General features: G+C 50.9%; 1 protein-coding gene across 4 annotated transcripts in view; it reads left to right on the top strand.

Annotated features, from left to right (window-relative positions):
• The first annotated feature begins 4,177 nt into the window (after window positions 1-4,177).
• JADE2 (jade family PHD finger 2) overlaps window positions 4,178-12,662 on the top strand; it is a 72,466-nt gene continuing 63,981 nt past the window's right edge. For 2 of the 4 annotated variants that reach the window (XM_039559461.1, XM_039559459.1), the window contains exons 1-2: window positions 4,178-4,569; window positions 10,965-11,022. In XM_039559461.1, the coding sequence (XP_039415395.1) occupies window positions 10,965-11,022 (58 nt within the window). In that variant the 5' untranslated portion in view covers window positions 4,178-4,569. Of the gene's footprint in view, window positions 4,570-7,200; window positions 7,320-10,964; window positions 11,023-12,662 lie in introns of those variants that run through there. The other 2 variants (XM_039559460.1, XM_010390674.4) reach the window with 2 other exon arrangements.

Below are 12,662 nucleotides of genomic sequence, written 5' to 3'. Positions count from 1 at the left end.
TTTTTATCACCTTTTGTTCCCCTCGTGGAATGACTGTGCACTGCCCTCGTCCTTGAAAGGAATTAAAGTAGCCATGAGGTTATTTTGATGACTTCTGGCTACCAGAGGCCTCAAAAGAAGGCATCTAAGGCAGTAAAATAGCAGCTATGTGTCTCCTGTGCTGTTTTCAAGCAGTGTGATGTTTCTGAGGGATCTCCAGGAGCTCTCTGTCACTGGAGCAGCTCCCTGCTCCATGGTGGTCCTCCCACACCCAGCACCAGGGCTGGATGGGTGTTGCAGTAGGAATGGGCTAAGGGAGCTGAGCTTCCCTCGTGTTTTTTTCACTAGCTAATGTCAGAAAATAGAATGTTTCTATCTGCCTTCAAAATGACAGTGGATTTTTGCTCTCTTTGGGGACTACTTGCACTCCCATGGACCTGTCCCATCCGTCTGATGCTCCTGTACTATGGTAATCAAATTTGATGCCAACGCGGCAACTGGGCTTTCCTCCTTCTCTCTTTTCTGCACTGAGATTTTCACTGGTCTCAACTCTTACTGAGAGGTTTTTTTAAACCAAAGAGTTGAAGATGAACTATTTCATATGCTTGTTCTCCTGAAGTTGCTTTAACACTTTTGTAGCTCTAAGGTGAGCCAATTCACCCCTAAAATCCAGGTATTCACACCTAATCACTCCAGCACAATGCTCCCCCAAGGTGGGAAAGCAGCCTTGAGGTGACAGCTCTGCAGCATTTTGGGGAACTCAGGATTAGTAATGGGATTTAACTCTGCAGAACTCATACAAAACTCACAGAGACTGTCCTTCACTTCAAAACATCTGTTAATTCTACTTGAGTGCTCATCATCGAAAGACTGCCTATATTTTTCCTTTCAGGTTTGTGAAAATAAGCACTGGTGAATGAAGATGAAAGAGAAATGTTGCTGGTTTCTTCCCTGGAGATCGTATTTCTTACTTGTTGCATAACTGCTTATTTTAGCATCAATCAGCCAAGCCTTTGTTGTGCAGACAATTCTGTCCTTTTAAAGGATTTGTGCAGTATTGTTTCTTCCAAAATGCTTTTTTTTTGTTTTTATTATTAGATTTATTTCCTCTCTTAGCAAATGCCAACTGACAACAGCCTGTCAAAGCTCTTCGTAAGTGTTACATAAATGTCATACTATGTAAACTGAGTGTTGTATGTAACATATACATGACCTTTCTGGAGAACCATCCATCAAGTGCTGTCTCTGTGTGTGTCACGTTTATGCATTTGTACACAAGCTGTGTTTAAGTGTGCATATATGGTAGCCAAAAATCTATTAAGGGGAGTACACAAAACCAGAAATGTCCGAACTCTTGTCAGTGCAACTTCATCTACATCCTTTTGTCAAAGCAGAACATGACTTTAATTGCATGTTCAGATACTCTTCTCCTTCTGCGTTGGTGTGTGTGCAGTGAGATGGTCAGCGAGGGGCTCAGCAATGCCTATTGTTCAGCACATGAGCCTAGGCAGAGCACATTATTCAGCACATTATTCACATGTCTGACCACTTTTGGACTTCACAGCAATAGAAAATACAGCACCAATATTTCTCTGTGCAGTTTTCAAAGCAGAGCAAGGTGCTCATGTTCTGGATGGTAAAAATGTACTGAGGTTGCAACTAGGCATGCCATGGACCTACCATGCCATGCTGTGACTTTCTTTAGAAGTGTACTCCAGAAATCCTGGAGAAATGGCCCAGAGGGTGGTAAGGCTGTAGCATGCTGTACAGGACCAGAGCAGGGACCTGCAGGTTCCTCGAAAGACAGAATTATTAATTTCCTCACGGCTTTTTCTATAGCACTTTCCACTACACTGCCTCAGTGCTTCAGCACCTTCATTAATCCTCCCCAAACACTCGTTCTAAAGATGGGTCAGAGTGAGACGTGGATGGATTAAGGTCAGTTTTGACTAATTCAGGGTACTCCATCTGAAAAGCATAACGTCTGCGTTTTCAGAGTATTTAACATGATACAGCACTTCATACATGCAAGCACAGCACCCACTGCTTCCAGCTGCACAAAGATGGATGTCAGCAATTCAGGCTAAAGGTTTCCAGCTATGCACCCGCAGTGTGGGCAATACAGCCATCAGAAGCCAAAAGTTTGGGTTAATGACTTGTTAGTGTTACACAGCCTGTGGCAAGGGCACGGAAAGAATCTGCTTCTTTGGGAGAGTTTTGTCCTTTTGTCACAGCCTGTCTGTGTCTTGCAGCCCTTGCATCGCTCCTTAGGCAGTCTTTGGTTATGCAGATAAGATGAGGATCTGGCTAAAATTGGTTTCCTTTTTGACTTACAGAGCAGATCCACAGTGTGCCGGTGTCACAGAGAGATCAGAATGTGACAGTGTAACTAAGAAGTGCATTAGAGTATGTGTGCACAAGAAAATCTACAGAAATTGGTATGGAATGCCTGACTTTGGACACTTCTGATGTCCGGACCAGGTAACACAGTGACCTTCACAATATCCCTTAAGGCAGCCTGTGCTGTAGATGAGGTAGGATCTGTAGGTGAAGGTGAAGTCCTGTCAGGGACTTAAAGACAGGGGCTGTGCTCATGAATCCCGTTGCTCCTGTAATCCCAGGAAAGGCTTTTTAGCCAGGAGCTGATGTTTCCTGTTCCCTGGGAGGCTGCTGAGAAGGCTCTGAGCACCTGAAGCAGCAGGTGCCCCCAAGAGCAGCATCTTGAGAGATTTCAGCTGCCAGAACTGGGCATGTTTATTACTGTGTAGTGAGCTGCACTTCAAAACCCAGTAACATGACTAATTTGGGTGGGTTTATCTAAAAGGCCATAAAAGATTGCTTCATACCAAATTTCAAGACCCTATTTCCAGTGTTAGTCCTAAGAACCACAGCAAGCCCAAGAATGACCAAAGTGATGCTCTTCTCCTACTCTGTTTTCATCCTTGGAAGTGCCAAAGTACTTGGAACGTTCAGAAAACATCCAGCACAGGCTGCCAAGGCAGAAAGATGCAGCCTAATTAACTCAAGTTTGGTAATTTATAAGGAGCCACTACAGGGTCGTACGGTGGGGAGCATCTGGCTATGGTAGCTCCAGTTCCTAATGGCTTAGAATTGGTAATTCACAGTTTTAGAGCTGACCAGCTTAACGAATCCTAAGAGATGATGGCAGATTGTCACTGAAAGAGTCTTTAACTTGAATTTTAATCTTCTGCAGCAAGGGTTTAAAACAGTGCAAGCCAACTTCTGTAGGGCCCCCGGGAATTGGGGAAGATGTATGCTGTATCTCCAATTATTATTATTATTTTAAGAAACCGTTTCTATCCCGACGACACTGCTGTCATTGTTTTTAATCCTGCGGAAAGCATCTGGCAACAGGCAGTCCTGAACCACCCAGAGCCCAAAACACTCGTCTGGGGAGCGCACAGCAGGGTCACCCTGCGCGGAGGCAGGCGGCAACCGCGCCGCTCCGCACCTCTCCGCGGAAACTCTGCGAAGTTTTTTTGGGGAACACACACATACACACACATGCACGGGTCGGGGGGGCTCTTCTGCTGCAGCCGCATCCCCAGCCCCGCCGCTCCTCGCCCCTCCGGAGCGGCCGCGGTGCCGCCGCGGAGGCTCCGCGTACCCCCCCGCCCCGGCGGTTCCCACGCCCCGCGGCCGTGGAACTTTGCTACGCGCGGGGGAAGGGAGGGAGCAGCTCCGCACAGCGGCCCCCGCTCGCCCCGCGGTGGGCAAGAGCCGTCTTTTTGACGCAGGAGAAATGGCAAATTTTAAGTACGTCATTAATATGGCGCCAAAAGCCTTTTTTTTTTTTTTTTTTTTTTTTTTTTAAGTATAAGCTTTTTTTTTTTTAAGGTTGGCGAAGCCGCCCCGTGTACGCGTGTGCACAGCGCGGAGAGGGGGAGCGGGCGGGGGGGAGGAGAGCGTGAGTGTGTGCGAGTGTGAGTGCGTGTGCAGGGCCGGGCGGCGGGACGGCTGCGGGGCGCCGGGGCTGCGGGCGAGCGGCGCTGGGGCTCCGGGCAGCGCCATGGGGCCCCGGCGGCCGGCGGGGGGGACGCGGGGCGGGCGGCGGCGGCGGCGCGGCCCGCGATGGGACCCGCGCTGCCCGCACCTGGCCCTGCCGCGGCGCCCGGGGAGGGGAGAAGGCAAAGAAATTGAAGATTTGGGGCGGCCGAGGCGGGGGGGGGGTGGGGGGGGTGGAAGCACCGCCACCATTATCCGTCCCCGCTCCGAAAGTCGCTTCCCCGCCTCCCTGCCGAAGCCGAAGCCGGAGCCGGAGCCCGGGCGGCGGCGGGGCGCGGAGCGCCGGAGGAAGTGCGGGGTGAAAAAGAAAGAGAAACAGGCGGGCAGGGCTCGCCCGGCCGCGGCGGAGCGGCCATCTCGGCTGGGAGCGGGGCCGCATCCATGGAGTTACCGGGCGGACGCTCCTAAGGAGGGCCCGGGCGGCGCGGCCCCGGCAATGACACCGGATTGAGCCGCCGAGGGGGCTCTCCCGGCCGGGGACTGCGGGAGCATCCCCCGTCCCCGCCTCCTCCCGCCCGTCACCCCAGAGACCGGCGCAACTCCAGGCGGACACTCCTGGCCAAGGTAAAGGCTCGGCGGGGTGGCGGCGGGAGCGGGCTGGGTTTGCAGCGGATGGTTATTTTGCAGCTCCCCCTGCTTTTGCTGTATTTCTGTCCTTTTTTTTATTTTTTCCCCTCCCTCCCCGGCTGCCGGGCGGGGGATGTGCAGCATTCCCGGGGCGGATGGCGCACGGTGGTCACTCTCCTTTGGAAGTGCGGGAGGGAGGCGGCGGGGACGTAAACAAGAACTTTTCAAGGCTCGATTCGCCGCTTCGCCCCTTTATTCCCCGAATTAATGACTGCGGCAGCGGCCCCGCGCCCTGCCCTGCCCGCCGGGAGAGGAGGGGACGCCCCGGCGCCCCGCGGGGCTCGGGCGGGCAGCGGGGGCTCGGCGGGCGGCAGCGCGGGGCCGGGCAGCGCGGTCGGGAGCGGCGGGGCCGCGGGCGCGCAGCACTGCGCGGGGCCGGGATGGCGGTGCCCGGGGGCGTGGCGGCTGCCGGCTCCCGCCTGCCCTCCCCTTCCTCCCCCCTTCCCTCCCCACCGCGGGCTTTCCCCGCCGCCTTCCCCCGCCGCACCGCGCCGCTGGGTCCCGGGGCTGCCGGGCCCGGAGGCGCCGCCGCTTCCCCCCACGGCATCACCCGCGCTGGAAAACATCCCGCGTCCCCCCGCGCCGTTGTCCCCCCGGGCTGCCCCCCTTCTCTCCCCGGCCACCTGCCCCCTCCCCAGGCTCCCTCCCGCACCCTTCAGGGAAGCCGGCGGCGCCCGCGCTGCCCCCGCCGCGCTGCTGCCCCTTCCCCACCTGCCGAGCCGCTTCCCAGTCGGGCTGCGGGGCTGGGAGCGCCCCCCCGGCTGCCCCGCGCCCGGGTGTGGGAGCAGCGAGCTGGAAGTTGGAAAGCGCTGCAAAGGCGGGAGGCTGCTGAATTGTCAACCTCGATTGCAATTAGGGGGGAAAAAAGTCCGCTCTCTCCGTACCTATACATTTCGAGCGCTTTTTGAGTGGGAAGAGAAGGAGGGTATGGCATTCACAGGGAAAATTCTCAGTGCCTTCTCAGCCCCCACAGTGAAAATTGTTTTGAAGGGCTTGAGCCAGGACCCTCCAACCGCTGGGACATTTTTAAGAGGAGATTTTCCTTGGGGGAAAAAAAATTAAGTGATCTCAGCCTTCTCCCCAGGGGTAAGGCGCCCGGCTTTTAGGAATGGTGTTTGACCTTTACGCATTTATTGGCTACTGGGGTTAAAATAAGCTTGAGATAAAGTAAAAATAGCTTGCAGAAAGGTTAAATCGAAGGTTAAATTTGCTTTTCTTAGGAAAATTGAGGCTGATGTTCAAAAATGTAGGCTTGGAGCAAAGGAAGGAGAGTACACGTTAAGGGGTCTGTAGGCAAGGAGATGCAATTCCTTTGAAGTATTGATAGCTGCTAGTAGTGTTTGACACCCAAGTTGTGAAAGTTGGTGGGTGGGTGGTCCTTCAGATCAGGTCTTTACTTTTCTGAGGGTTTTCTTACAAATCCTGGAGTGCTTGTAGCTCCTGTTGATTTCCTCTGAGTTTTTGATGCTCTAGAGACCTGCAGGATGGGGCAGCCGACTGTGGGCATGAAGCTGTGCCCGATATCCCTCCTCGTGCCCTGTGTCCCTGCCTGCACCTTCCCCTCCGAAGGCAGGGGTGGCCCCAGTGCCCTCAGTAACCTTTCTGGTTACCTGTGCTCTGTCTGGGCTTGCTAAAGAAAAATAGATAATTAGAAGGTAACGAGTCAGAAGAGGCAAGTAAAGTTATAAACGTGAGTAGTAAAGACAAAAAAGTCCCCTTGTAATGTGGAGAAAGGCAAAGCACAGGAAGTAAGTGAGGGCTTGTTTTGTTTTAAATTGAAATGAGATTAAATTTTGCCCCAGGGAGCCAAGACAGCAGAGCTGGTGTGGAGGAGAGGAGGGATCGCTTGCTCCTCACCAGGGCACCTGAGTTTTTGCTGGAAAGCTGAGGCTGGCAGCAGCCTGTAGAGGAGGTGAGGGACATACGAGCCTTGGCAGGCAGGGGCAGGCTTCTGCTGCCCCAAAAATGGTTGTTCTGGGTACCAGGATCCTGCCCTTTAGCACTTACACTTTGCAGGGCTACCAGGGAGGTTAAAAAAAGCTTCCTCCCAGATGTGGGGGCTGAGCACCATGATTTGCTGAGGGTCATGTGGGCACTGCTGCTGTGCATCCCTTGGTCCAAAAGTTTGTTTTTCTGTTACTGTGACACTGGGACTGTGCCAATTTGGGGGATGCTGCTGCTCTCTCAGAGCCTCCTGTAGCAGCACTTGGCTCCAGAATTTGTTCATGGGAAAAGGCAATGGGACGAGGACAATCCTCCCACGGTGTACAGACTGGGATGTTCCAGCCCTCCACCCTTCTTATTACACTTTCTAACAACTGGCTGGTGTTCCTAGACAGAGGGAAAAACACATTTAAGGCAGAGGGGAAGCGCTGAGGGGATGCATTGGGAGCAGCCCCATGGCTTGGTGTCATCCTGCGGGCACGGGCACCGGGACGGGTCCGGGACAGGGGTCCCCGGCGCGGGGTCGGTGGCCGGAGCCGTGTGCGTGCCGCTGGGGGCACTATGTTCTGTTTGTGTTCCTATTTCTGGGCTGGCAGAACAAACAGGGAAGTGGTTTTTCTGCAGTCTCATTGCAGCTCACAAACAGAGCGCATCATTCAGCCGGGGTTGCTCACAGCGTCAGAGGTGACGGCGCGGGGACCGAGCGCGGCGCATCCCTCAACCTGCGGGGAGGCTGGGAAGAGGTGATGACCCAATACTTTTCCTTTTTTTTTTTTTTTTTTTTTTTTTTTCTGCAACTTATGCAGGCTTCTGTGCCTGTTCCCTGTGGAAGTGGGGAGTACAGGCATGTATGAATTTCTCTATTTGCTTCCCACAATTCAGAATGGTTCATTCTTGGAAACAGCCCCTGCACAGGGTGCTGGGATGCCACTAAAATCTCCAAATCCCACGTGGACTTGATGTGCAGAAGAGTTTGCAGGGAGCTGGGAAACACCAGGGGGTTCCCCAGAGCACAGGGCTGGTGGAGGGGTCCGCAGAGGAAGATTTCTGTGCTGGCTGAAGGCTGGATGAAGCATTTTGGTTTAGTGTGGATGGGAGCGGGTGTCTGTCCCTGGCAGTGTGCCCAGTTGAGCTCAGGATCTGGGCACAGGCATCGGTGTGTGCCAGGAGTACTGTTGCCTTTACCTCTCCCAGGTTGCATGGGCTGGGCAAAATTGCATTCCCAAGAGCTCCTTTCCAACCTTCCCCTGCTGTGAGGCAGGACCAGGCAGCCTCAGGCCATCATCTCCATTTTAGCACCAATCCTGGTGCTAATTTGTCCAAGGACATAGTGATTTACATTTGTTTAGGCTGATGAAGGGCCATCATCTTCTTTGGTTTAGCATTTATCTGCCTTTCTCAGCTTGAACAAAGGCGATGCTAAACATGTGTCGGTTTTCAAGCAGTTCAGTTTTTTGGTTTCCAGGCATTAGCCAGGGCTATGCCTGTGGATTTGAGTTGCAGACACTTCAGGGGGATGTTCATTTGTTTATAAAAGAAACCCACATCTGTTTCTGTTTGAATTTTTTAAGCAAGCCTACACAGAAACCTTTCACTTGGTTTCTGGCTCTGTAAAACCTAGATTTTGGGCCAAGTTTGACCTAACAGTGACCTTTTCAAAGTATTACAAATTTTTTTGGTATTTGTTTATGACTTTAATAATGATGCCATGTGGGGAATGGGTCAGTTAAAGGTGAAATTAACTTCTAATGTAAACAAAAGATTAATTTTGGAGCAGAGACCATATTTTGTGGGGACTTAAGTTGCTCAGTAATCCACCAACTGAATTGCTCCTGAGAGCTTGTGGGAGCTGGAGCTCCAGCCCTGGGAGGGATGTGGGCAGTGGGTCCCCCCGTGCCCCACCCCGGGTGCCAAAAGGGTGGTGGGAGCTCAGCCACCATCAGACTTTATAACTCTGGGATACAGATGGGGAAATGGCCGAATTACCCTTCTACAGTAAATTCCTCTGTTAAGTGCTGTGTATTTTACTACTGTTTGGCTGCTCAAGATGAGTCCCTCAGGAAACAGCATCTTTGTAGCCCGGCCTGGAATGCAACCATCTTCTGCAATGGTCTGGTTTTGGCCAAAACTTTTGCTCCCTTCAGGCATGCAGTACCTTGTGTGCCATCCCCTACCCAGCCTTTCAGTGCTGCTGTTCAGAGATGTCCGTACTTTGCTCGAGCCAGAATTCCATTCAGAAATTTTAATGCAGTTTGGTTTGGAGGATGCTGTATTGGATCCTGCCAAACAGTGGCAAAATGATTTACTGAAGTACACTATTTTTACCTGCAATATGAACTACTTCTGTATTGAATATCAATTCATCCTGGTATGTAGTGAGTGTGTTAATTCTGTAGGCAGGTGTAGGACAGAAGCAGGGTGCAGGGACCATGTTCAGTTAGAGGGATGATCAGTGCATCTCCTCATATGTATCAGTGCCAGCCTCCTGCTACCTGTGCTGAGCATTGATTGTAAACCTTTTTCCCTGCCTTGCCAGGAGAGTGATGTTGGTGATGCTGTCTTGCTGTAAAAGCAAAGATGGGAAACCTGGGAAATCTCACTGGCTATCAGTAGAATTCCTTTACTTCAGCTCAGATGGTTTTTTTCCCCTCTTGGCTTTGGCTTATTTAATCTCTGTGATTAGGACGTCCAGAATCAGTAAAAGCATTGCTCTTTGTGCTCCAGATGTCTGTCTGCCACTTCAGACCAGTAGGAACCAGTTTAAAAGGTTCAGGTAGGATTTTCACTAGAAGTAAGTAAGCTGCAGTTAGAGCTATCTTCAATTTCATTTCCCCCAAGCAAAATCTAATGGCTACTTGGAACAAGGCTGGTTTAATAACATCTGTTTCTCCTTGAATCACCAGGGGAAAAGTATTGATATTGCCATATTCTTAGGGAGTGTTTTAAGTCATGTTTTGACAGGTCAATGCCTTACCACAACACTGATAGTTAAAATGTTTAGGATACTTTGTAGTATTTTCCCTTATAATGCTATGATAGCACATCTGTTGTAAAATACGGCTATTGCAAGGGTTTTATATGCTTATGTGGAACATTTCCTGATGTTTGGGGGGCAGTGTCGTGCTCTAGCATGCTATCCCAGTCTGTGCGCTGCTTGTACCTGCTGCAACCAAACCACACAAAGCCAGTGTTTCATTATCATTCCCACTTACCATTTGTGGAAGCAGTAGTCGGTATGACATATCAACACATTCAGAATCTTCGAAAATATCTCAGAAAGTACTAGGAAGATTTCCATGAGGTTAAGATTGTTTTCTGTGGATGTATTTTGGCTCTCACAGCCTGTTGGATAGTTGTCTGGTCCATGGGTAGCCCTTTCCATCCCAGCCCTGTATGGGGGGCCATGTTGATCAGCCACATTGGTCAACTTTGGATCTTCAAAAGGTGAAATAGCTTCTTTTTTTTTCCTGGAGTACCTACTTCGACTTTGAGTTCCAAGAGCTTGGTTCCCACGGGGCGAGTTCAGGAGAACCTGCTGATTTCAGGCACTCCTGTGGCTTGTTCAGAGTCTCAAAGCAAATCAGCTGAGCTTGAAACGGGTCTCCTCATCAGTGCAGTGGTGCCCGTTGCTGTGATTTTAGCTCTGAGAGGATGGAGAAATCACAGCAGCTGTGCAGAAGCCACTTGCTCACCCCCGGGAGCTCTGGTGCTGGCAGTGCTGCCGGGGGGGAGCTCCGGCAGAGCAGTGCACAGTGATGGGAAGTGCTTCGGGCTGGGCTGTGTGACACATACTCCCGAAGTCTGAAAAGTAGATACCGGCTAAATGGGAAGATGAGTCAGAGGGTAAAACCCCAGGCTTGTGGTACAGAGGGGTCCTCTTCAGCTCTGGGATGCTTGTACTTCCCCCTGCAGACATACCGAGAGTGTGCAGTTTCCATTCTTCTGTCTTCGCACTTCTCAACTTTGCAGCTCAGACAAGTGGTTCCCAGGACATCTTTTCTCCCGTCCAACAGCACCACGGTCCCTGGTAGGGCATCTTCTGGTCCGTGGTGGAGCTTCCTCCCTTGGCAGTGCTCTTGCAGAGGAAGAGACTTTTGGAGGCAAATCCTGCATAGACAAATTTCCATGCAAAGCTGAGTGATCCAGATGCACCCACTGTAACTCCTGGGAGTGGAAACAGGTGGTAGAGAGACAATTAAAATTAAAAAAAAAATCAGTGATAGTTGTTTTCTTCCCTTTTTTTCAGCCTCTGGGTAGTTACCTGTCCTGAGGGTGAGGACTGACTGGTGCTGGGGTGAGAGGGTGTGCAGGTACTCAGATTGCAGTGCTTTGGTGCTGAGATGAGTTTTCTGGACATCAAGTGTAATGCTCAATTTCTTTTGTTACAGATGGAAGAAAAACGACGCAAGTACTCCATCAGCAGTGATAATTCAGACACCACTGACAGTAAGGCCTTTAATTCAAAGCTTTGAACAAGATTCACCTCCAGCAGTCAAAATGCTTGAATAATTACTTTACAAAGAGTGGAGGAAACTGCATTTACTGGGAAGTGTCTGCACAATGAATTGTGTGCAGGGCTGGGTTTGTCAGAAATGCAGCAACAAGCTGATATCAATTTCTTTAAACACTTGGCTGTGGCTCCTCTTAACTGATGAGAGTGTCTCCCTTGTGTGAGGAGTCTGGGTGAGGAGAGCTGCTGATTGCAGATCTGCTAACAAAGCAGCAAACACCCTGTGTAGATGAGTTGTCCTTTCCTGTGAGCTGCAGCCTGAGACTAGTTTGCTCTTGATTTGGGTTGTACTGGGGGAAAGGGAAGTTTTTGTTGGAGTCAGAGTAAAACTGGAGCCACATTGTTCCCTTCTTGCGAACTGAAGAGGGATGTGGGAAAAGGGTAAGGCTCAAGCCAGCAAAACTTGCAAGCCCACGCTTGCTTTTCAACATCTACCTCACTCCATCCTCATTCAGGAAGGCACAGAAGCATGTGTTCAACAATAAACGTGCAAATGTGCTGAATTTTGGCTATAAATAGAGCACTTTCCTCTCCCACCTATCCCAGGGTTTCGCCCACTGCAGACATACCGCAGTGCCTTGGTGTTCAGTACCCTCGAGGCACCAGCCTAATCCGTTGTCTGGACTCCAGAGTTTCTTACTAGTTGCTCTTGTTTTCTTACAAATGTCACAGTAACTTCATCTGGGCCGTGCTGGGAATTTGCTCTCCACACTTTACAGGATCTGGCTGCTGGATATCTGAGTGCGAAAGGGACTTTACTAAAGACACTAAACTTCTGGGCCTTTTCCTAACAGGATGATGGAGAGATTACAGGGGGTTATGGAAAGGCTGATCTTGCTGGGTTTGGCTGCTGTTCCCACAGCTTTAGCCAAAAAAATTGTCAGTGTGAGTGGAGTTTGCACCACAACTGCCGACAGGAGCCTGCTGTTTGGCTGCCAGCAGGGACCCCCATCCTGCTGGAGCCCTGGGGGGCCTGGGGGCTGAGTTGTGCCTACAGAAGGTGTTTCAGGCTCTGTCAACACCGCTTGCTTCTCGTAAAATGAAGCATCTCTATCTCAGAAAGGGGTTTGTTTTGGAAGCCATGCTCCAAACTTCCCGTCTCCTAATCCCCAGATGCTCAAAGGCTTATGGAGCCGAGCTGTGCTCGCTGGCTTTGCTGCCTTTCGGGGGTAAGGCATCTTTAATCATGGTATTAAACAACATGGCCTTATCTCTGTTGGGCTTGGATATTTATGCTGCAGGTGATATCTAAGCTGTTGACAAATGCTCTCCTGCAGGATAGTTGTAAACAGAGTGGTGACCTTCTTTTTCATGCCTCTGTCAGGAAAGGGTAGTTGTGGTGTGTTATCCAAGCCTGTATAGCTGTAGCATCAGACTTTAGCTTGAGAAGAGGGGGCAAGGTAGAAATTAGTGGCTGATCTCTCGATGAAAGCTGTGGAGCTGCTGCTGCTGCACTCCTTGGAGCCGCTCGCTGAGTAAAGCAGCGTGTCCATGTGGCTGCAGCGCAGGGTTGTTTGCTCTGGGCTTTGTCCTGTTATGCTCTGAAATATTATAAAGAATTTCATATTTATGGCAC

The sequence above is a fragment of the Corvus cornix genome, chromosome 13, assembly GCF_000738735.6.
Source record: "Corvus cornix cornix isolate S_Up_H32 chromosome 13, ASM73873v5, whole genome shotgun sequence".
Lineage (NCBI taxonomy): Eukaryota > Metazoa > Chordata > Aves > Passeriformes > Corvidae > Corvus > Corvus cornix.
Note: the sequence above shows the minus strand (reverse complement) of the source record. Positions and strands in the feature narration are given on the sequence as shown.